A 27,238-nucleotide genomic window follows, 5' to 3' on the forward strand; every position below is an offset into this window, starting at 1 on the left:
ATTTTTGACGATTTGTTGTCAAATAACTGAGAAATGCGGGGAAATGACTCCCAAAAATCCCCAAAATTTCCAAAAAAATTGAAATTGTTCTAAATGGCTTTATTTGAGAGGGAAACATTGAGTTTCTAGTTTTATAGATTATTATTAATCGCAAATTTAACTTGTGCAATCCTAGCCCCGCCCACTCACCCTCTATTTTCTTAATAAGTATATCATTTCCCAAAAATTGTCTTATTTTAGCAAGTACTAGTCTCTCCCACTTTCTCTCTATTTTCTTAGGGGGTATGTTATTTGCTAAAATCAGTTTTTTCTTAGCAAATACTAGCAAATGCTGTGTGTATTATATGCACATAGCAGATATTTCGAGCGGTTGTTTGACTACCAACACATGACAGGTTTTTTCTTTTTTAATTTAAAAATTACCGCGAATTTTTAACACATAGCAGTTATTACCATTCGACGCGCTATATTTCTTACAATCAAATCATGAGCAAACCTGAAAATGGACAAAAAGTGCACATAGCAGGTATTGCAGAATCAACGACGAATTATGTAATAATAAAACAATACACATGTCAGATACGTACTGCAATAATATATAATATAACCAATGATGAGAATAATACATATATATGTATTATTCTCATCATTGGTTATTTGGATTTTTAAATTTATAATTCATTATAAAGTTTACACGGTGTCATAATACAAGAATATGGTTATTACAAATTTTCATTTGATATGAAATAGTTATTTATTATACAAGCGGTTAAAGTGAATGTTTAATGAGCGTATGCCGCGAGCGCCTTAAGACCGCGAGTTACACATTCATTTTAACCGCGAGTGTAATACAAAATTTTATTCAATTTTGACAACCCCAAGTCCCAAATTGTGAAAAAATTGGTGATTCAAAGTTCAGACTCGAGAAACGTCAGAATTGACAGCGACCACGGTGGTATAAGTAAGGTGTTTCAACTCCATTCATAAATTTTCATAAAACGGGCGCTTAAAAACTGGTATCGTAGTAGGTTGTGGGAGCTTAAGATGACCGCCACCATGTGGTAGTTACTTGTACTATTTGCGCTATCGACTGACGTTTGACATGACATTTAACGTATATTTCCCCTCATCTTTCAAAAAGATGTCACAAAACCTAACCTATAAAGCTGACATTTATGACAACTTGCATTCAAGGACATTTTTACGCAAATTTCATTCATTATTGTGGGCAGTTTCATCATAGTATCCAGTAGACGGCGCTAGGAACTTTAAGCTCCCGTGGCCTTCTGGGATCTCTTCGAAAAAAGACCATTTTAAACTCGGAGTTCGCAGACCTGTTATATATGGCCGTGACAGCGACCAAATAAAAGTTTTATATGCGTAGAATTTAGTGTACAATATCAGGTGTGTGTGTGTAGTATGTGACTCTGGCGACGGTGTTTGTTTATTTTAAACAAATTAAAATTATCGAAAAATTGCAAAATCATGCAAGATTCTAACGACAAAACTTGCTCCCAGAAAAGACCAGATCAGAAAGTGTATCAAAAGTTCCTTAGATGGAAAGAGCAGCAAGACACTGGAGAAATTACAGAAATGGTAACCATGGTTTTAAAACAGCAAAATAAAAATTTTATTTCGCTAGCGGTTTAAAAATTTTATGGTGCTACCGGATAAACCAAAGCTTTAGTGGCCTACTGACGGCAAAATAAACGTTTGTTTACATGTCAAAATTGAATAAAAGTATTTATTAATTATTATGGTGTTGCTCTTTTCTATAACAATAGTATTCAAGAATTTTCGCATAACATTATTTTCCTTACTACCTTACCCATATTTCAATAGAGTAATAAAAATAAATACTTCTATACTTTTACAATACAGAAGAAGTAAAAAAATCGAAATTAATTTATTGAATCCTTGAATCGAATATCGAGAGATCCGATTCTGCAGCGTTTGAGATATACGTTGACGCCAGGGCGTCCTGCCCCGCTTGAAGCAAAGACGTGTGTTTCGAATTCTTTACTCTCAATCACGTACATAGAAAACCGAATGTATGTCGTTGCTTACAATCAAGAGGGTGGACCAGGGTGGACTAGCCCATCCGTACATGAACCGTATAACGCCGAGATCTGACGCACTTTTTTATAACTGCAATTTCTCAGTTGCGGAAACTGCGGGATGTAATGAAGAAAATCCGTTGGCTTAAATGATGTTTATGACGATAATTAGTTGTGTACACATATAAAATAATTTAAAAAAGAAAAAAAAATCAATATTTTACTTCGTATCGTAAACAATCAAATAGGGTGGGCATTGCCCACCCTGCCCACCCCGAGGAGCCGCCACTGCATTTTAGGTAGGTAACTATAGAGTAACATTGCTGTAAGAATGGAACCTCAGTAAAACTATACATTCGTCAATTTATTTTTAGAGTTTACTTCTGTGTTCATTTATATTTACATAATTGAAATATCCAATACCGAGGTCACAATATAATGTGGTAAGGGAGCATTCAGGTAGTGGGCGCAACTCGGACACTTTCCGAGCGGTAAAAGGGGGCAACTCCTATCTTTTTCAGGTCATGTGCGCAATTCGGACTTCCCCATCTATAGCAATAATTTAATGACAGAGAGCATGGTAATTCAGTTCAGATCAATCAATCGCAGAAAACGTCTGGATTATAAAAAAACATATTTTTGTTTGGCATAAAACACCACAAGCGACTCGTGTAACATTAGTAAATTTTCCTTGGAAAATGTCGTTGATTTGAAAGAAACATTTACCATAAAATTTGCTACATTAATATTAAACATTTGCCCATAAAGAAAAAGCTACATTACTAAAAAATTAACAACAATTATTTTTAGGTTTACAGCGTGTATTCTAAAGAAATAATAGATTGTCAAAACAAAGGCTTTGTCTGTTACGACGAAACGCAATTCTATCAATGTGTGGAAGTGGGAGATACGACTATGACAATAGGATTTCCACAACAATGTCCACCTGGACTAGTATGTAACGATTTGTCAGATTTAGAATGCGACGAACCGTGGTTATTTACCACTTCAAAAGAACAAAATAATACAACAACAGTGCTCAGCACAACTGAAAGTGTGGAACCACAAGATACGACATCAGTAATTTTTGACAACACAGAAGGAACGACAGAAGTAACAAACCTTAACACAACAATTGTCAGAAATGAAACAACAACTAAATCACCTGTCGTTACCAAAACCGATGAAATATCAGATACCACAAACGCTACGAATATGTCTACACCTGACGTTACGAGCTCTATTCACGTAACCAACAGCGATCGAACTACAACAGCAGGGTCGTCTACATACACCACGCCAGGTAAACCTGAAACTCCTGAGAAAGAAACAAATGCAACAGATACTTCTGAAACCGTGACTCAAACAAGATCAACTGCGAAATCCAGTGAAACAACAATTACCGGTACTACGGAGTTACCAAGCGCTGCAACAACTACTGCTATTGAATCATCTGTCACGCCCACAGACAGCAACTCTGAAATAACAGATATCACAAACGCTACGAAAACGTCTACACCTGACGTTACGAGTTCTATTCACGTAACCGACAACGATGAAACTACAACAGCAGAGTGGTCCACATATACCACGCCAGGTAAAACTGAAACACCTGAGAAAGAAACAAATGCAACAGATACTTCTGAAACCGTGACTCAAACAAGATCAACTGGGAAATCCAGTGAAACGATAATTACCGGTACTACGGAGTTACCAAGCGCTGCAACAACTACCACTGTTGAATCATCTGTCACGCCCACAGACAGCAACTCTGAAATAACAGATATCACAAACACTACGAAAACGTCTACACCTGACGTTACGAGTTCTATTCACGTAACCGACAGCGATGAAACTACAACAGCAGAGTGGTCCACATATACCACGCCAGGTAAAACTGAAACACCTGAGAAAGAAACAAATGCAACAGATACTTCTGAAACCGTGACTCAAACAAGATCAACTGCGAAATCCAGTGAAACGATAATTACCGGTACTACGGAGTTACCAAGCGCTGCAACAACTACTGCTATTGAATCATCTGTCACGCCCACAGACAGCAACTCTGAAATAACAAATATCACAAACGCTACGAAAACGTCTACACCTGACGTTACGAGTTCTATTCACGTAACCGACAGCGATGAAACTACAACAGCAGAGTGGTCCACATATACCACGCCAGGTAAAACTGAAACACCTGAGAAAGAAACAAATGCAACAGATACTTCTGAAACCGTGACTCAAACAAGATCAACTGCGAAATCCAGTGAAACGATAATTACCGGTACTACGGAGTTACCAAGCGCTGCAACAACTACTGCTATTGAATCATCTGTCACGCCCACAGACAGCAACTCTGAAATAACAGATATCACAAACGCTACGAAAACGTCTACACCTGACGTTACGAGTTCTATTCACGTAACCGACAGCGATGAAACTACAACAGCAGAGTGGTCCACATATACCACGCCAGGTAAAACTGAAACACCTGAGAAAGAAACAAATGCAACAGATACTTCTGAAACCGTGACTCAAACAAGATCAACTGCGAAATCCAGTGAAACGATAATTACCGGTACTACGGAGTTACCAAGCGCTGCAACAACTACTGCTATTGAATCATCTGTCACGCCCACAGACAGCAACTCTGAAATAACAAATATCACAAACGCTACGAAAACGTCTACACTTGACGTTACGAGTTCTATTCACGTAACCGACAGCGATGAAACTACAACAGCAGAGTGGTCCACATATACCACGCCAGGTAAAACTGAAACACCTGAGAAAGAAACAAATGCAACAGATACTTCTGAAACCGTGACTCAAACAAGATCAACTGCGAAATCCAGTGAAACGATAATTACCGGTACTACGGAGTTACCAAGCGCTGCAACAACTACTGCTATTGAATCATCTGTCACGCCCACAGACAGCAACTCTGAAATAACAAATATCACAAACGCTACGAAAACGTCTACACCTGACGTTACGAGTTCTATTCACGTAACCGACAGCGATGAAACTACAACAGCAGAGTGGTCCACATATACCACGCCAGGTAAAACTGAAACACCTGAGAAAGAAACAAATGCAACAGATACTTCTGAAACCGTGACTCAAACAAGATCAACTGCGAAATCCAGTGAAACGATAATTACCGGTACTACGGAGTTACCAAGCGCTGCAACAACTACTGCTATTGAATCATCTGTCACGCCCACAGACAGCAACTCTGAAATAACAGATATCACAAACGCTACGAAAACGTCTACACCTGACGTTACGAGTTCTATTCACGTAACCGACAGCGATGAAACTACAACAGCAGAGTGGTCCACATATACCACGCCAGGTAAAACTGAAACACCTGAGAAAGAAACAAATGCAACAGATACTTCTGAAACCGTGACTCAAACAAGATCAACTGCGAAATCCAGTGAAACGATAATTACCGGTACTACGGAGTTACCAAGCGCTGCAACAACTACTGCTATTGAATCATCTGTCACGCCCACAGACAGCAACTCTGAAATAACAAATATCACAAACGCTACGAAAACGTCTACACCTGACGTTACGAGTTCTATTCACGTAACCGACAGCGATGAAACTACAACAGCAGAGTGGTCCACATATACCACGCCAGGTAAAACTGAAACACCTGAGAAAGAAACAAATGCAACAGATACTTCTGAAACCGTGACTCAAACAAGATCAACTGCGAAATCCAGTGAAACGATAATTACCGGTACTACGGAGTTACCAAGCGCTGCAACAACTACTGCTATTGAATCATCTGTCACGCCCACAGACAGCAACTCTGAAATAACAAATATCACAAACGCTACGAAAACGTCTACACTTGACGTTACGAGTTCTATTCACGTAACCGACAGCGATGAAACTACAACAGCAGAGTGGTCCACATATACCACGCCAGGTAAAACTGAAACACCTGAGAAAGAAACAAATGCAACAGATACTTCTGAAACCGTGACTCAAACAAGATCAACTGCGAAATCCAGTGAAACGATAATTACCGGTACTACGGAGTTACCAAGCGCTGCAACAACTACTGCTATTGAATCATCTGTCACGCCCACAGACAGCAACTCTGAAATAACAAATATCACAAACGCTACGAAAACGTCTACACCTGACGTTACGAGTTCTATTCACGTAACCGACAGCGATGAAACTACAACAGCAGAGTGGTCCACATATACCACGCCAGGTAAAACTGAAACACCTGAGAAAGAAACAAATGCAACAGATACTTCTGAAACCGTGACTCAAACAAGATCAACTGCGAAATCCAGTGAAACGATAATTACCGGTACTACGGAGTTACCAAGCGCTGCAACAACTACTGCTATTGAATCATCTGTCACGCCCACAGACAGCAACTCTGAAATAACAGATATCACAAACGCTACGAAAACGTCTACACCTGACGTTACGAGTTCTATTCACGTAACCGACAGCGATGAAACTACAACAGCAGAGTGGTCCACATATACCACGCCAGGTAAAACTGAAACACCTGAGAAAGAAACAAATGCAACAGATACTTCTGAAACCGTGACTCAAACAAGATCAACTGCGAAATCCAGTGAAACGATAATTACCGGTACTACGGAGTTACCAAGCGCTGCAACAACTACTGCTATTGAATCATCTGTCACGCCCACAGACAGCAACTCTGAAATAACAAATATCACAAACGCTACGAAAACGTCTACACTTGACGTTACGAGTTCTATTCACGTAACCGACAGCGATGAAACTACAACAGCAGAGTGGTCCACATATACCACGCCAGGTAAAACTGAAACACCTGAGAAAGAAACAAATGCAACAGATACTTCTGAAACCGTGACTCAAACAAGATCAACTGCGAAATCCAGTGAAACGATAATTACCGGTACTACGGAGTTACCAAGCGCTGCAACAACTACCACTGTTGAATCATCTGTCACGCCCACAGACAGCAACTCTGAAATAACAGATATCACAAACGCTACGAAAACGTCTACACCTGACGTTACGAGTTCTATTCACGTAACCGACAGCGATGAAACTACAACAGCAGAGTGGTCCACATATACCACGCCAGGTAAAACTGAAACACCTCAGAAAGAAACAAATGCAACAGATACTTCTGAAACCGTGACTCAAACAAGATCAACTGCGAAATCCAGTGAAACAACAATTACCGGTACTACGGAGTTACCAAGCGCTGCAACAACAACCACTGTTGAATTTTCTATTACGCCCACAGACAGCAACTCTGAAATAACAGATATCACAAACGCTACGAAAACGTCTACTCCTGACGTTACCAGCTCTATAACCGAGGGCGATGAAACTACAACAGCAGGGTCATCTACATACACCACCCCCGGTAAAACTGAAACTCCTGAGAAACAAACAAATGCAACAGACACTTCTGAAACCGTCACTCAAACAAAATCAACTTCGAAATCCAGTGAAACAACAATTACCGGTACTACGGAGTTACCAAGCGCTGCAACAACAACCACTGTTGAACCATCTGTTACGCTCACAGACAGCAACTCTGAAATTACAGATATCACAAACGCTACGAAAACGTCTACACCTGACGTTACCAGCTCTATTCACGTGACCGACGGCGATGAAACTACAACAGCAGGGTCGTCTACATACACCACGCCAGGTAAAACTGAAACTCCTGAGAAACAAACAAATGCAACAGACACTTCTGAAACCGTCACTCAAACAAAATCAACTTCGAAATCCAGTGAAACAACAATTACCGGTACTACGGAGTTACCAAGCGCTGCAACAACAACCACTGTTGAATCATCTGTTACGCCCACTGACAGCAACTCTGAAATAACAGATATCACAAACGCTACGAAAACGTCTACTCCTGACGTTACCAGTTCTATTCACGTAACCGACGGCGATGAAACTACAACAGCAGGGTCGTCTACATACACCACCCCCGGTAAAACTGAAACTCCTGAGAAACAAACAAATGCAACAGACACTTCTGAAACCGTCACTCAAACAAGATCAACTGCGAAATCCAGTGAAACAACAATTACCGGTACTACGGAGCTACCAAGCGCTGCAACAACAACCACTGTTGAACCATCTGTTACGCCCACAGACAGCAACTCTGAAATAACAGATATCACAAACGCTACGAAAACGTCTACTCCTGACGTTACCAGCTCTATTCACGTGACCGACGGCGATGAAACTACAACAGCAGGGTCGTCTACATACAAAACCCCCGGTAAAACTGAAACTCCTGAGAAACAAACAAATGCAACAGACACTTCTGAAACCGTCACTCAAACAAGATCAACTGCGAAGTCCAGTGAAACAACAATAACCGGTACTACGGAGTTACCAAGCGCTGCAACAACAACCACTGTTGAACCATCTGTTACGCCCACAGACAGCAACTCTGAAATAACAAATATCACAAACGCTACGAAAACGTCTACACCTGACGTTACGAGTTCTATTCACGTAACCGACAGCGATGAAACTACAACAGCAGAGTGGTCCACATATACCACGCCAGGTAAAACTGAAACACCTGAGAAAGAAACAAATGCAACAGATACTTCTGAAACCGTGACTCAAACAAGATCAACTGCGAAATCCAGTGAAACGATAATTACCGGTACTACGGAGTTACCAAGCGCTGCAACAACTACTGCTATTGAATCATCTGTCACGCCCACAGACAGCAACTCTGAAATAACAAATATCACAAACGCTACGAAAACGTCTACACTTGACGTTACGAGTTCTATTCACGTAACCGACAGCGATGAAACTACAACAGCAGAGTGGTCCACATATACCACGCCAGGTAAAACTGAAACACCTGAGAAAGAAACAAATGCAACAGATACTTCTGAAACCGTGACTCAAACAAGATCAACTGCGAAATCCAGTGAAACGATAATTACCGGTACTACGGAGTTACCAAGCGCTGCAACAACTACTGCTATTGAATCATCTGTCACGCCCACAGACAGCAACTCTGAAATAACAAATATCACAAACGCTACGAAAACGTCTACACCTGACGTTACGAGTTCTATTCACGTAACCGACAGCGATGAAACTACAACAGCAGAGTGGTCCACATATACCACGCCAGGTAAAACTGAAACACCTGAGAAAGAAACAAATGCAACAGATACTTCTGAAACCGTGACTCAAACAAGATCAACTGCGAAATCCAGTGAAACGATAATTACCGGTACTACGGAGTTACCAAGCGCTGCAACAACTACTGCTATTGAATCATCTGTCACGCCCACAGACAGCAACTCTGAAATAACAGATATCACAAACGCTACGAAAACGTCTACACCTGACGTTACGAGTTCTATTCACGTAACCGACAGCGATGAAACTACAACAGCAGAGTGGTCCACATATACCACGCCAGGTAAAACTGAAACACCTGAGAAAGAAACAAATGCAACAGATACTTCTGAAACCGTGACTCAAACAAGATCAACTGCGAAATCCAGTGAAACGATAATTACCGGTACTACGGAGTTACCAAGCGCTGCAACAACTACTGCTATTGAATCATCTGTCACGCCCACAGACAGCAACTCTGAAATAACAAATATCACAAACGCTACGAAAACGTCTACACTTGACGTTACGAGTTCTATTCACGTAACCGACAGCGATGAAACTACAACAGCAGAGTGGTCCACATATACCACGCCAGGTAAAACTGAAACACCTGAGAAAGAAACAAATGCAACAGATACTTCTGAAACCGTGACTCAAACAAGATCAACTGCGAAATCCAGTGAAACGATAATTACCGGTACTACGGAGTTACCAAGCGCTGCAACAACTACCACTGTTGAATCATCTGTCACGCCCACAGACAGCAACTCTGAAATAACAGATATCACAAACGCTACGAAAACGTCTACACCTGACGTTACGAGTTCTATTCACGTAACCGACAGCGATGAAACTACAACAGCAGAGTGGTCCACATATACCACGCCAGGTAAAACTGAAACACCTCAGAAAGAAACAAATGCAACAGATACTTCTGAAACCGTGACTCAAACAAGATCAACTGCGAAATCCAGTGAAACAACAATTACCGGTACTACGGAGTTACCAAGCGCTGCAACAACAACCACTGTTGAATTTTCTATTACGCCCACAGACAGCAACTCTGAAATAACAGATATCACAAACGCTACGAAAACGTCTACTCCTGACGTTACCAGCTCTATAACCGAGGGCGATGAAACTACAACAGCAGGGTCATCTACATACACCACCCCCGGTAAAACTGAAACTCCTGAGAAACAAACAAATGCAACAGACACTTCTGAAACCGTCACTCAAACAAAATCAACTTCGAAATCCAGTGAAACAACAATTACCGGTACTACGGAGTTACCAAGCGCTGCAACAACAACCACTGTTGAACCATCTGTTACGCTCACAGACAGCAACTCTGAAATTACAGATATCACAAACGCTACGAAAACGTCTACACCTGACGTTACCAGCTCTATTCACGTGACCGACGGCGATGAAACTACAACAGCAGGGTCGTCTACATACACCACGCCAGGTAAAACTGAAACTCCTGAGAAACAAACAAATGCAACAGACACTTCTGAAACCGTCACTCAAACAAAATCAACTTCGAAATCCAGTGAAACAACAATTACCGGTACTACGGAGTTACCAAGCGCTGCAACAACAACCACTGTTGAATCATCTGTTACGCCCACTGACAGCAACTCTGAAATAACAGATATCACAAACGCTACGAAAACGTCTACTCCTGACGTTACCAGTTCTATTCACGTAACCGACGGCGATGAAACTACAACAGCAGGGTCGTCTACATACACCACCCCCGGTAAAACTGAAACTCCTGAGAAACAAACAAATGCAACAGACACTTCTGAAACCGTCACTCAAACAAGATCAACTGCGAAATCCAGTGAAACAACAATTACCGGTACTACGGAGCTACCAAGCGCTGCAACAACAACCACTGTTGAACCATCTGTTACGCCCACAGACAGCAACTCTGAAATAACAGATATCACAAACGCTACGAAAACGTCTACTCCTGACGTTACCAGCTCTATTCACGTGACCGACGGCGATGAAACTACAACAGCAGGGTCGTCTACATACAAAACCCCCGGTAAAACTGAAACTCCTGAGAAACAAACAAATGCAACAGACACTTCTGAAACCGTCACTCAAACAAGATCAACTGCGAAGTCCAGTGAAACAACAATAACCGGTACTACGGAGTTACCAAGCGCTGCAACAACAACCACTGTTGAACCATCTGTTACGCCCACAGACAGCAACTTTGAAATAACAGATATCACAAACGCTACGAAAACGTCTACTCCTGACGTTACCAGCTCTATAACCGACGGCGATGAAACTACAACAGCAGGGTCGTCTACATACACCACGCCAGGTAAAACTGAAACTCCTGAGAAACAAACAAATGCAACAGACACTTCTGAAACCGTCACTCAAACAAGATCAACTGCGAAATCCAGTGAAACAACAATTACCGGTACTACGGAGTTACCAAGCGCTGCAACAACAACCACTGTTGAATCATCCGTTACGCCCACAGACAGCAACTCTGAAAATACAGATATCACAAACGCTACGAAAACGTCTACACCTGACGTTACCAGCTCTATTCACGTGACCGACGGCGATGAAACTACAACAGCAGGGTCGTCTACATACACCACCCCCCGTAAAACTGAAACTCCTGAGAAACAAACAAATGCAACAGACACTTCTGAAACCTTCACTCAAACAAGATCAACTGCGAAATCCAATGAAACAACAATTACCGGTACTACGGAGTTACCAAGCGCTGCAACAACAACCAGTGTTGAACCATCTGTTACTCCCACAGACAGCAACTCTGAAATGACAGATATCACAAACGCTACGAAAACGTCTACTCCTGACGTTACCAGCTCTATAACCGACGGCGATGAAACTACAACAGCAGGGTCGTCTACATACACCACCCCCGGTAAAACTGAAACTCCTGAGAAACAAACAAATGCAACAGACACTTCTGAAACCGTCACTCAAACAAAATCAACTTCGAAATCCAGTGAAACCACAATTACCGGTACTACGGAGTTACCAAGCGCTGCAACAACAACCACTGTTGAACCATCTGTTACGCCCACAGACAGCAACTCTGAAATAACAGATATCACAAACGCTACGAAAACGTCTACACCTGACGTTACCAGCTCTATTCACGTGACCGACGGCGATGAAATTACAACAGCAGGGTCGTCTACATACACCACGCCAGGTAAAACTGAAACTCCTGAGAAACAAACAAATGCAACAGACACTTCTGAAACCGTCACTCAAACAAGTTCAACTGCGAAATCCAGTGAAACAACAATTACCGGTACTACGGAGTTACCAAGCGCTGCAACAACAACCACTGTTGAACCATCTGTTACGCCCACAGACAGCAACTCTGAAATTACAGATATCACAAACGCTACGAAAACGTCTACACCTGACGTTACCAGCTCTATTCACGTGACCGACGGCGATGAAACTACAACAGCAGGGTCGTCTACATACACCACGCCAGGTAAAACTGAAACTCCTGAGAAACAAACAAATGCAACAGACACTTCTGAAACCGTCACTCAAACAAAATCAACTTCGAAATCCAGTGAAACAACAATTACCGGTACTACGGAGTTACCAAGCGCTGCAACAACAACCACTGTTGAACCATCTGTTACGCTCACAGACAGCAACTCTGAAAATACAGATATCACAAACGCTACGAAAACGTCTACACCTGACGTTACCAGCTCTATTCACGTGACCGACGGCGATGAAACTACAACAGCAGGGTCGTCTACATACACCACCCCCCGTAAAACTGAAACTCCTGAGAAACAAACAAATGCAACAGACACTTCTGAAACCTTCACTCAAACAAGATCAACTGCGAAATCCAATGAAACAACAATTACCGGTACTACGGAGTTACCAAGCGCTCCAACAACAACCAGTGTTGAACCATCTGTTACTCCCACAGACAGCAACTCTGAAATAACAGATATCACAAACGCTACGAAAACGTCTACTCCTGACGTTACCAGCTCTATAACCGACGGCGATGAAACTACAACAGCAGGGTCGTCTACATACACCACCCCCGGTAAAACTGAAACTCCTGAGAAACAAACAAATGCAACAGACACTTCTGAAACCGTCACTCAAACAAAATCAACTTCGAAATCCAGTGAAACCACAATTACCGGTACTACGGAGTTACCAAGCGCTGCAACAACAACCACTGTTGAACCATCTGTTACGCCCACAGACAGCAACTCTGAAATAACAGATATCACAAACGCTACGAAAACGTCTACACCTGACGTTACCAGCTCTATTCACGTGACCGACGGCGATGAAACTACAACAGCAGGGTCGTCTACATACACCACGCCAGGTAAAACTGAAACTCCTGAGAAACAAACAAATGCAACAGACACTTCTGAAACCGTCACTCAAACAAGTTCAACTGCGAAATCCAGTGAAACAACAATTACCGGTACTACGGAGTTACCAAGCGCTGCAACAACAACCACTGTTGAACCATCTGTTACGCCCACAGACAGCAACTCTGAAATTACAGATATCACAAACGCTACGAAAACGTCTACACCTGACGTTACCAGCTCTATTCACGTGACCGACGGCGATGAAACTACAACAGCAGGGTCGTCTACATACACCACGCCAGGTAAAACTGAAACTCCTGAGAAACAAACAAATGCAACAGACACTTCTGAAACCGTCACTCAAACAAAATCAACTTCGAAATCCAGTGAAACAACAATTACCGGTACTACGGAGTTACCAAGCGCTGCAACAACAACCACTGTTGAACCATCTGTTACGCTCACAGACAGCAACTCTGAAAATACAGATATCACAAACGCTACGAAAACGTCTACACCTGACGTTACCAGCTCTATTCACGTGACCGACGGCGATGAAACTACAACAGCAGGGTCGTCTACATACACCACCCCCCGTAAAACTGAAACTCCTGAGAAACAAACAAATGCAACAGACACTTCTGAAACCTTCACTCAAACAAGATCAACTGCGAAATCCAATGAAACAACAATTACCGGTACTACGGAGTTACCAAGCGCTCCAACAACAACCAGTGTTGAACCATCTGTTACTCCCACAGACAGCAACTCTGAAATAACAGATATCACAAACGCTACGAAAACGTCTACTCCTGACGTTACCAGCTCTATAACCGACGGCGATGAAACTACAACAGCAGGGTCGTCTACATACACCACCCCCGGTAAAACTGAAACTCCTGAGAAACAAACAAATGCAACAGACACTTCTGAAACCGTCACTCAAACAAAATCAACTTCGAAATCCAGTGAAACCACAATTACCGGTACTACGGAGTTACCAAGCGCTGCAACAACAACCACTGTTGAACCATCTGTTACGCCCACAGACAGCAACTCTGAAATAACAGATATCACAAACGCTACGAAAACGTCTACACCTGACGTTACCAGCTCTATTCACGTGACCGACGGCGATGAAACTACAACAGCAGGGTCGTCTACATACACCACGCCAGGTAAAACTGAAACTCCTGAGAAACAAACAAATGCAACAGACACTTCTGAAACCGTCACTCAAACAAAATCAACTTCGAAATCCAGTGAAACAACAATTACCGGTACTACGGAGTTACCAAGCGCTGCAACAACAACCACTGTTGAACCATCTGTTACGCCCACAGACAGCAACTCTGAAATTACAGATATCACAAACGCTACGAAAACGTCTACACCTGACGTTACCAGCTCTATTCACGTGACCGACGGCGATGAAACTACAACAGCAGGGTCGTCTACATACACCACGCCAGGTAAAACTGAAACTCCTGAGGAACAAACAAATGCAACAGACACTTCTGAAACCGTCACTCAAACAAGATCAACTGCGAAATCCAGTGAAATAACAATTACCGGTACTACGGAGTTACCAAGCGCTGCAACAACAACCACTGTTGAACCATCTGTTACGCCCACAGACAGCAACTCTGAAATTACAGATATCACAAACGCTACGAAAACGTCCACTCCTGACGTTACCAGCTCTATTCACGTAACCGACGGCGATGAAACTACAACAGCAGGGTCGTCTACATACACCACCCCCGGTAAAACTGAAACTCCTGAGAAACAAACAAATGCAACAGACACTTCTGAAACCGTCACTCAAACAAGATCAACTGCGAAATCCAGTGAAACAACAATTACCGGTACTACGGGGTTACCAAGCGCTGCAACAACAACCACTGTTGAACCATCTGTTACGCCCACAGACAGCAACTCTGAAATTACAGATATCACAAACGCTACGAAAACGTCTACTACTGATATTACCAGCTCTATTCACGTAACCGACGGCGATGAAACTACAACAGCAGGGTCGTCTACATACACCACCCCCGGTAAAACTGAAACTCCTGAGAAACAAACAAATGCAACAGACACTTCTGAAACCGTCACTCAAACAAGATCAACTGCGAAATCCAGTGAAACAACAATTACCGGTACTTCGGAGTTACCAAACGCTGCAACAATAACCACTGTTGAACCATTTGTTACGCCCACAGACAGCAACTCTGAAATTACAGATACCACAAACTCTACGAAAACGTCTACTCCTGATGTTACCAGCTCTATTCACGTAACCGACGGCGATGAAACTACAACAGCAGGGTCGTCTACATACACCACCCCCGGTAAAACTGAAACTCCTGAGAAACAAACAAATGCAACAGACACTTCTGAAACCGTCACTCAAACAAGATCAACTGCGAAATCCAGTGAAACAACAATTACCGGTACTACGGAGTTACCAAGCGCTGCAACAACAACCACTGTTGAACCATCTGTTACGCCCACTGACAGCAACTCTGAAGATATCACAAACGCTACGAAAACGTCTACTCCTGACGTTACCAGCTCTATTCACGTAACCGACGGCGATGAAACTACAACAGCAGGTTCGTCTACATACACCACCCCCGGTAAAACTGAAACTCCTGAGAAACAAACAAATGCAACAGACACTTCTGAAACCGTCACTCAAACAAGATCAACTGCGAAATCCAGTGAAACAACAATTACCGGTACTACGGAGTTACCAAGCGCTGCAACAACAACCACTGTTGAACCATCTGTTACGCCCACAGACAGCAACTCTGAAATTACAGATACCACAAACTCTACGAAAACGTCTACTCCTGATGTTACCAGCTCTATTCACGTAACCGACGGCGATGAAACCACAACAGCAGGGTCGTCTACATACACCACCCCCGGTAAAACTGAAACTCCTGAGAAACAAACAAATGCAACAGACACTTCTGAAACCGTCACTCAAACAAGATCAACTGCGAAATCCAGTGAAACAACAATTACCGGTACTACGGAGTTACCAAGCGCTGCAACAACAACCACTGTTGAACCATCTGTTGCGCCCACAGACAGCAACTCTGAAATTACAGATATCACAAACGCTACGAAAACGTCCACTCCTGACGTTACCAGCTCGATTCACGTAACCGACCGCGATGAAACTACAACAGCAGGGTCGTCTACATACACCACCCCCGGTAAAACTGAAACTCCTGAGAAACAAACAAATGCAACAGACACTTCTGAAACCGTCACTCAAACAAGATCAACTGCGAAATCCCGTGAAACAACAATTACCGGTACTACGGAGTTACCAAGCGCTGCAACAACAACCACTGTTGAACCATCTGTTACGCCCACTGACAGCAACTCTGAAGATATCACAAACGCTACGAAAACCTCTACTCGTGACGTTACCAGCTCTATTCACGTAACCGACGGCGATGAAACTACAACAGCAGGGTCGTCTACATACACCACCCCCGGTAAAACTGAAACTCCTGAGAAACAAACAAATGCAACAGACACTTCTGAAACCGTCACTCAAACAAGATCAACTGCGAAATCCAGTGAAACAACAATTACCGGTACTACGGAGTTACCAAGCGCTGCAACAACAACCTCTGTTGAACCATCTGTTACGCCCACAGACAGCAACTCTGGAAAAACAGATATCACAAACGCTACGAAATGGTCTACTCCTGACGTCACCAGCTCTATTCACGTAACCGACGGCGATGAAACTACAACAGCAGGGTCGTCTACATACACCACCCCCGTTAAAACTGAAACTCCTGGGAAACAAACAAATGCAACAGACATTTCTGAAACCGTCACTCAAACAAGATCAACTGCGAAATCCAGTGAAACAACAATTACCGGTACTACGGAGTTACCAAGCGCTGCAACAACAACCACTGTTGAACCATCTGTTACGCCCACTGACAGCAACTCTGAAGATATCACAAACGCTACGAAAACGTCTACTCCTGACGTTACCAGCTCTATTCACGTAACCGACGGCGATGAAACTACAACAGCAGGTTCGTCTACATACACCACCCCCGGTAAAACTGAAACTCCTGAGAAACAAACAAATGCAACAGACACTTCTGAAACCGTCACTCAAACAAGATCAACTGCGAAATCCAGTGAAACAACAATTACCGGTACTACGGAGTTACCAAGCGCTGCAACAACAACCACTGTTGAACCATCTGTTACGCCCACAGACAGCAACTCTGAAATTACAGATACCACAAACTCTACGAAAACGTCTACTCCTGATGTTACCAGCTCTATTCACGTAACCGACGGCGATGAAACCACAACAGCAGGGTCGTCTACATACACCACCCCCGGTAAAACTGAAACTCCTGAGAAACAAACAAATGCAACAGACACTTCTGAAACCGTCACTCAAACAAGATCAACTGCGAAATCCAGTGAAACAACAATTACCGGTACTACGGAGTTACCAAGCGCTGCAACAACAACCACTGTTGAACCATCTGTTGCGCCCACAGACAGCAACTCTGAAATTACAGATATCACAAACGCTACGAAAACGTCCACTCCTGACGTTACCAGCTCGATTCACGTAACCGACCGCGATGAAACTACAACAGCAGGGTCGTCTACATACACCACCCCCGGTAAAACTGAAACTCCTGAGAAACAAACAAATGCAACAGACACTTCTGAAACCGTCACTCAAACAAGATCAACTGCGAAATCCCGTGAAACAACAATTACCGGTACTACGGAGTTACCAAGCGCTGCAACAACAACCACTGTTGAACCATCTGTTACGCCCACTGACAGCAACTCTGAAGATATCACAAACGCTACGAAAACCTCTACTCGTGACGTTACCAGCTCTATTCACGTAACCGACGGCGATGAAACTACAACAGCAGGGTCGTCTACATACACCACCCCCGGTAAAACTGAAACTCCTGAGAAACAAACAAATGCAACAGACACTTCTGAAACCGTCACTCAAACAAGATCAACTGCGAAATCCAGTGAAACAACAATTACCGGTACTACGGAGTTACCAAGCGCTGCAACAACAACCTCTGTTGAACCATCTGTTACGCCCACAGACAGCAACTCTGGAAAAACAGATATCACAAACGCTACGAAATCGTCTACTCCTGACGTCACCAGCTCTATTCACGTAACCGACGGCGATGAAACTACAACAGCAGGGTCGTCTACATACACCACCCCCGTTAAAACTGAAACTCCTGGGAAACAAACAAATGCAACAGACATTTCTGAAACCGTCACTCAAACAAGATCAACTGCGAAATCCAGTGAAACAACAATTACCGGTACTACGGAGTTACCAAGCGCTGCAACAACAACCTCTGTTGAACCATCTGTTACGCCCACAGACAGCAACTCTGGAAAAACAGATATCACAAACGCTACGAAATCGTCTACTCCTGACGTCACCAGCTCTATTCACGTAACCGACGGCGATGAAACTACAACAGCAGGGTCGTCTACATACACCACCCCCGTTAAAACTGAAACTCCTGGGAAACAAACAAATGCAACAGACATTTCTGAAACCGTCACTCAAACAAGATCAACTGCGAAATCCAGTGAAACAACAATTACCGGTACTACGGAGTTACCAAGCGCTGCAACAACAACCTCTGTTGAACCATCTGTTACGCCCACAGACAGCAACTCTGAAATAACAGATATCACAAACGCTACGAAAACGTCTACTCCTGACGTTACCAGCTCTATTCACGTAACCGACAGCCATGAAACTACAACAGCAGGGTCGTCTACATACACCATGCCAGGTAAAACTGAAACTCCTGAGAAACAATCAAATGCAACAGACACTTCTGAAACCGTCACTCAAACAAGATCAACTGCGAAAGCCAGTGAAACAACAATTACCGGTACTACGGAGTTACCAAGCGCTGCAACAACAACCTCTGTTGAATCATCTGTTACGCCCACAGACAGCAACTCTGAAATTACAGATATCACAAACGCTACGAAAACGTCTACTCCTGACGTTACCAGCTCTATTCACGTAACCGACGGCGATGAAACTACAACATCAGGGTCGTCTACATACACCACGCCAGGTAAAACTGAAACTCCTGAGAAACAAACAAATGCAACAGACACTTCTGAAACCGTCACTCAAACAAGATCAACTGCGAAATCCAGTGAAACAACAATTACCGGTACAACGGAGTTACCAAGCGCTGCAACAACAACCACTGTTGAACCATCTGTTACGCCCACAGACAGCAACTCTGAAATAACAGATATCACAAACGCTACGAAAACGTCCACTCCTGACGTTACCAGCTCTATTCACGTAACCGACGGCGATGAAACTACAACAGCAGGGTCGTCTACATACACCACCCCCGGTAAAACTGAAACTCCTGAGAAACAAACAAATGCAACAGACACTTCTGAAACCGTCACTCAAACAAGATCAACTGCGAAAGCCAGTGAAACAACAATTACCGGTACTACGGAGTTACCAAGCGCTGCAACAACAACCTCTGTTGAACCATCTGTTACGCCCACAGACAGCAACTCTGGAATAACAGATATCACAAACGCTACGAAATCGTCCACTCCTGACGTCACCAGCTCCATTCACGTAACCGACGGCGATGAAACTACAACAGCAGGGTCGTCTACATACACCACCCCCGGTAAAACTGAAACTCCTGAGAAACAAACAAATGCAACAGACACTTCTGAAACCGTCACTCAAACAAGATCAACTGCGAAATCCAGTGAAACAACAATTACCGGTACTACGGAGTTACCAAGCGCTGCAACAACAACCACTGTTGAACCATCTGTTACGCCCACAGACAGCAACTCTGAAATAACAGATATCACAAACGCTACGAAAACGTCCACTCCTGACGTTACCAGCTCTATTCACGTAACCGACGGCGATGAAACTACAACATCAGGGTCGTCTACATACACCACGCCAGGTAAAACTGAAACTCCTGAGAAACAAACAAATGCAACAGACACTTCTGAAACCGTCACTCAAACAAGATCAACTGCGAAAGCGAGTGAAACAACAATTACCGGTACTACGGAGTTACCAAGCGCTGCAACAACAACATCTGTTGAACCATCTGTTACGCCCACAGACAGCAACTCTGGAATAACAGATATCACAAACGCTACGAAAACGTCAACTCCTGACGTTACCAGCTCTATTCACGTAACCGACAGCCATGAAACTACAACAGCAGGGTCGTCTACATACACCATGCCAGGTAAAACTGAAACTCCTGAGAAACAAACAAATGCAACAGACACTTCTGAAACCGTCACTCAAACAAGATCAACTGCGAAAGCGAGTGAAACAACAATTACCGGTACTACGGAGTTACCAAGCGCTGCAACAACAACATCTGTTGAACCATCTGTTACGCCCACAGACAGCAACTCTGGAATAACAGATATCACAAACGCTACGAAAACGTCAACTCCTGACGTTACCAGCTCTATTCACGTAACCGACGGCGATGAAACTACAACAGCAGGGTCGTCTACATACACCACCCCCGGTAAAACTGAAACTCCTGAGAAACAAACAAATGCAACAGACACTTCTGAAACCGTCACTCAAACAAGATCAACTGCGAAATCCAGTGAAACAACAATTACCGGTACTACGGAGTTACCAAGCGCTGCAACAACTACCACTGTTGAACCATCTGTTACGCCCACAGACAGCAACTCTGAAATTACAGATATCACAAACGCTACGAAAACGTCTACTCCTGACGTTACCAGCTCTATTCACGTAACCGACGGCGATGAAACTACAACAGCAGGGTCGTCTACATACACCACCCCCGGTAAAACTGAAACTCCTGAGAAACAAACAAATGCAACAGACACTTCTGAAGCCGTCACTCAAACAAGATCAACTGCGAAATCCAGTGAAACAACAATTACCGGTACTACGGAGTTACCAAGCGCTGCAACAACAACCACTGTTGAACCATCTGTTACGCCCACAGACAGCAACTCTGAAATAACAGATATCACAAACGCTACGAAAACGTCCACTCCTGACGTTACCAGCTCTATTCACGTAACCGACGGCGATGAAACTACAACAGCAGGGTCGTCTACATACACCACGCCAGGTAAAACTGAAACTCCTGAGAAACAAACAAATGCAACAGACACTTCTGAAACCGTCACTCAAACAAGATCAACTGCGAAATCCAGTGAAACAACAATTACCGGTACTACGGAGTTACCAAGCGCTGCAACAACAACCACTCTTGCATCATCTGTTACGCCCACAGACAGCAACTCTGAAATAACAGATATCACAAACGCTACGAAAACGTCAACTCCTGACGTTACCAGCTCTATTCACGTAACCGACAGCCATGAAACTACAACAGCAGGGTCGTCTACATACACCATGCCAGGTAAAACTGAAACTCCTGAGAAACAAACAAATGCAACAGACACTTCTGAAACCGTCACTCAAACAAGATCAACTGCGAAAGCCAGTGAAACAACAATTACCGGTACTACGGAGTTACCAAGCGCTGCAACAACAACCTCTGTTGAACCATCTGTTACGCCCACAGACAGCAACTCTGGAATAACAGATATCACAAACGCTACGAAATCGTCCACTCCTGACGTCACCAGCTCCATTCACGTAACCGACGGCGATGAAACTACAACAGCAGGGTCGTCTACATACACCACCCCCGGTAAAACTGAAACTCCTGAGAAACAAACAAATGCAACAGACACTTCTGAAACCGTCACTCAAACAAGATCAACTGCGAAATCCAGTGAAACAACAATTACCGGTACTACGGAGTTACCAAGCGCTGCAACAACAACCACTGTTGAACCATCTGTTACGCCCACAGACGGCAACTCTGAAATAACAGATATCACAAACGCTACGAAAACGTCCACTCCTGACGTTACCAGCTCTATTCACGTAACCGACGGCGATGAAACTACAACAGCAGGGTCGTCTACATACACCACCCCCGGTAAAACTGAAACTCCTGAGAAACAAACAAATGCAACAGACACTTCTGAAACCGTCACTCAAACAAGATCAACTGCGAAAGCGAGTGAAACAACAATTACCGGTACTACGGAGTTACCAAGCGCTGCAACAACAACCTCTGTTGAACCATCTGTTACGCCCACAGACAGCAACTCTGGAATAACAGATATCACAAACGCTACGAAAACGTCAACTCCTGACGTTACCAGCTCTATTCACGTAACCGACAGCCATGAAACTACAACAGCAGGGTCGTCTACATACACCATGCCAGGTAAAACTGAAACTCCTGAGAAACAAACAAATGCAACAGACACTTCTGAAACCGTCACTCAAACAAGATCAACTGCGAAAGCCAGTGAAACAACAATTACCGGTACTACGGAGTTACCAAGCGCTGCAACAACAACCTCTGTTGAACCATCTGTTACGCCCACAGACAGCAACTCTGAAATAACAGATATCACAAACGCTACGAAAACGTCTACTCCTGACGTTACCAGCTCTATTCACGTAACCGACGGCGATGAAACTACAACAGCAGGGTCGTCTACATACACCACGCCAGGTAAAACTGAAACTCCTGAGAAACAAACAAATGCAACAGACACTTCTGAAACCGTCACTCAAACAAGATCAACTGCGAAAGCCAGTGAAACAACAATTACCGGTACTACGGAGTTACCAAGCGCTGCAACAACAACCTCTGTTGAACCATCTGTTACGCCCACAGACAGCAACTCTGGAATAACAGATATCACAAACGCTACGAAATCGTCTACTCCTGACGTCACCAGCTCTATTCACGTAACCGACGGCGATGAAACTACAACAGCAGGGTCGTCTACATACACCACTCCCGGTAAAACTGAAACTCCTGAGAAACAAACAAATGCAACAGACACTTCTGAAACCGTCACTCAAACAAGATCAACTGCGAAATCCAGTGAAACAACAATTACCGGTACTACGGAGTTACCAAGCGCTGCAACAACAACCACTGTTGAATCATCTGTTACGCCCACAGACAGCAACTCTGAAATAACAGATATCACAAACGCTACGAAAACGTCTACTCCTGACGTTACCAGCTCTATTCACGTAACCGACGGCGATGAAACTACAACAGCAGGGTCGTCTACATACACCACCCCCGGTAAAACTGAAACTCCTGAGAAACAAACAAATGCAACAGACACTTCTGAAACCGTCACTCAAACAAGATCAACTGCGAAATCCAGTGAAACAACAATTACCCGTACTACGGAGTTACCAAGCGCTGCAACAACAACCACTGTTGAACCATCTGTTACGCCCACAGACAGCAACTCTGAAATAACAGATATCACAAACGCTACGAAAACGTCTACTCCTGACGTTACCAGCTCTATTCACGTAACCGACGGCGATGAAACTACAACAGCAGGGTCGTCTACATACACCACCCCCGTTAAAACTGAAACTCCTGAGAAACAAACAAATGCAACAGACACATCTGAAACCGTCACTCAAACAAGATCAACTGCGAAAGCGAGTGAAACAACAATTACCGGTACTACGGAGTTACCAAGCGCTGCAACAACAACCTCTGTTGAACCATCTGTTACGCCCACAGACAGCAACTCTGAAATAACAGATATCACAAACGCTACGAAAACGTCTACTCCTGACGTTACCAGCTCTATTCACGTAACCGACAGCCATGAAACTACAACAGCAGAGTCGTCTACATACACCATGCCAGGTAAAACTGAAACTCCTGAGAAACAATCAAATGCAACAGACACTTCTGAAACCGTCACTCAAACAAGATCAACTGCGAAAGCCAGTGAAACAACAATTACCGGTACTACGGAGTTACCAAGCGCTGCAACAACTACCACTGTTGAATCATCTGTTACGCCCACAGACAGCAACTCTGAAATAACAGATATCACAAACGCTACGAAAACGTCTACTCCTGACGTTACCAGCTCTATTCACGTAACCGACGGCGATGAAACTACAACATCAGGGTCGTCTACATACACCACGCCAGGTAAAACTGAAACTCCTGAGAAACAAACAAATGCAACAGACACTTCTGAAACCGTCACTCAAACAAGATCAACTGCGAAAGCGAGTGAAACAACAATTACCGGTACTACGGAGTTACCAAGCGCTGCAACAACAACCTCTGTTGAACCATCTGTTACGCCCACAGACAGCAACTCTGGAATAACAGATATCACAAACGCTACGAAAACGTCAACTCCTGACGTTACCAGCTCTATTCACGTAACCGACGGCGATGAAACTACAACAGCAGGGTCGTCTACATACACCACCCCCGGTAAAACTGAAACTCCTGAGAAACAAACAAATGCAACAGACACTTCTGAAACCGTCACTCAAACAAGATCAACTGCGAAATCCAGTGAAACAACAATTACCGGTACGACGGAGTTACCAAGCGCTGCAACAACTACCACTGTTGAACCATCTGTTACGCCCACAGACAGCAACTCTGAAATTACAGATATCACAAACGCTACGAAAACGTCTACTCCTGACGTTACCAGCTCTATTCACGTAACCGACGGCGATGAAACTACAACAGCAGGGTCGTCTACATACACCACCCCCGGTAAAACTGAAACTCCTGAGAAACAAACAAATGCAACAGACACTTCTGAAGCCGTCACTCAAACAAGATCAACTGCGAAATCCAGTGAAACAACAATTACCGGTACTACGGAGTTACCAAGCGCTGCAACAACAACCACTGTTGAACCATCTGTTACGCCCACAGACAGCAACTCTGAAATAACAGATATCACAAACGCTACGAAAACGTCCACTCCTGACGTTACCAGCTCTATTCACGTAACCGACAGCCATGAAACTACAACAGCAGGGTCGTCTACATACACCACGCCAGGTAAAACTGAAACTCCTGAGAAACAAACAAATGCAACAGACACTTCTGAAACCGTCACTCAAACAAGATCAACTGCGAAATCCAGTGAAACAACAATTACCGGTACTACGGAGTTACCAAGCGCTGCAACAACAACCACTGTTGCATCATCTGTTACGCCCACAGACAGCAACTCTGAAATAACAGATATCACAAACGCTACGAAAACGTCAACTCCTGACGTTACCAGCTCTATTCACGTAACCGACAGCCATGAAACTACAACAGCAGGGTCGTCTACATACACCATGCCAGGTAAAACTGAAACTCCTGAGAAACAAACAAATGCAACAGACACTTTTGAAACCGTCACTCAAACAAGATCAACTGCGAAAGCCAGTGAAACAACAATTACCGGTACTACGGAGTTACCAAGCGCTGCAACAACAACCTCTGTTGAACCATCTGTTACGCCCACAGACAGCAACTCTGGAATAACAGATACCACAAACGCTACGAAATCGTCCACTCCTGACGTCACCAGCTCCATTCACGTAACCGACGGCGATGAAACTACAACAGCAGGGTCGTCTACATACACCACCCCCGGTAAAACTGAAACTCCTGAGAAACAAACAAATGCAACAGACACTTCTGAAACCGTCACTCAAACAAGACCAACTGCTAAATCCAGTGAAACAACAATTACCGGTACTACGGAGTTACCAAGCGCTGCAACAACAACCACTGTTGAACCATCTGTTACGCCCACAGACAGCAACTCTGAAATAACAGATATCACAAACGCTACGAGAACGTCCACTCCTGACGTTACCAGCTCTATTCACGTAACCGACGGCGATGAAACTACAACAGCAGGGTCGTCTACATACACCACCCCCGGTAAAACTGAAACTCCTGAGAAACAAACAAATGCAACAGACACTTCTGAAACCGTCACTCAAACAAGATCAACTGCGAAATCCAGTGAAACAACAATTACCGGTACTACGGAGTTACCAAGCGCTGCAACAACAACCACTGTTGAACCATCTGTTACGCCCACAGACAGCAACTCTGAAATAACAGATATCACAAACGCTACGAAAACGTCCACTCCTGACGTTACCAGCTCTATTCACGTAACCGACGGCGATGAAACCACAACAACAGGGTCGTCTACATACACCACGCCAGGTAAAACTGAAACTCCTGAGAAACAAACAAATGCAACAGACACTTCTGAAACCGTCACTCAAACAAGATCGACTGCGAAATCCAGTGAAACAACAATTACCGGTACTACGGACTTACCAAGCGCTGCAACAACAACCACTGTTGAATCATCTGTTACGCCCACAGACAGCAACTCTGAAATAACAGATATCACAAACGCTACGAAAACGTCAACTCCTGACGTTACCAGCTCTATTCACGTAACCGACAGCCATGAAACTACAACAGCAGGGTCATCTACATACACCATGCCAGGTAAAACTGAAACTCCTGAGAAACAAACAAATGCAACAGACACTTCTGAAACCGTCACTCAAACAAGATCAACTGCGAAAGCCAGTGAAACAACAATTACCGGTACTACGGAGTTACCAAGCGC

At 43.7% G+C, this 27,238-nt stretch overlaps 1 protein-coding gene across 1 annotated transcript; it reads left to right on the forward strand.

The window, feature by feature from the left end:
- Positions 1–1,485: 1,485 nt before the first annotated feature.
- Positions 1,486–26,769, forward strand: LOC135137716 (mucin-2-like). Its single transcript, XM_064067433.1, has 8 exons — positions 1,486–1,596; positions 2,042–2,180; positions 2,579–2,637; positions 2,868–7,572; positions 8,518–10,506; positions 15,712–15,966; positions 26,104–26,334; positions 26,756–26,769. The coding sequence occupies exons 1-8, from the start codon at positions 1,486–1,488 to the stop codon at positions 26,767–26,769; spliced, it is 7,503 nt and encodes a 2,500-aa protein (XP_063923503.1).
- The last annotated feature ends 469 nt before the right edge of the window (positions 26,770–27,238 follow it).

Source organism: Zophobas morio, unplaced genomic scaffold (assembly GCF_036711695.1).
Source record: "Zophobas morio isolate AGI-343-1 ecotype UQ-CSIRO unplaced genomic scaffold, CSIRO_AGI_Zmor_V1 ptg000029l, whole genome shotgun sequence".
NCBI classification, from domain to species: Eukaryota; Metazoa; Arthropoda; class Insecta; order Coleoptera; family Tenebrionidae; genus Zophobas; species Zophobas morio.

What these genes read in the sequence shown, in the direction of transcription:
- LOC135137716 (XM_064067433.1), top strand. Translation starts at nt 1,486, where the DNA reads ATGCAAGATTCTAACGACAAAACTTGCTCCCAGAAAAGACCAGATCAG. An exon ending in AGTTGCGGAAACTGCGGGAT is followed by an intron (nt 2,181 to 2,578) that starts GTAATGAAGAAA and finishes TATCTTTTTCAG; the next exon opens with GTCATGTGCGCAATTCGGAC. An exon ending in GTCTACATACACCACCCCCG is followed by an intron (nt 15,967 to 26,103) that starts GTAAAACTGAAA and finishes TTACGCCCACAG; the next exon opens with ACAGCAACTCTGGAATAACA.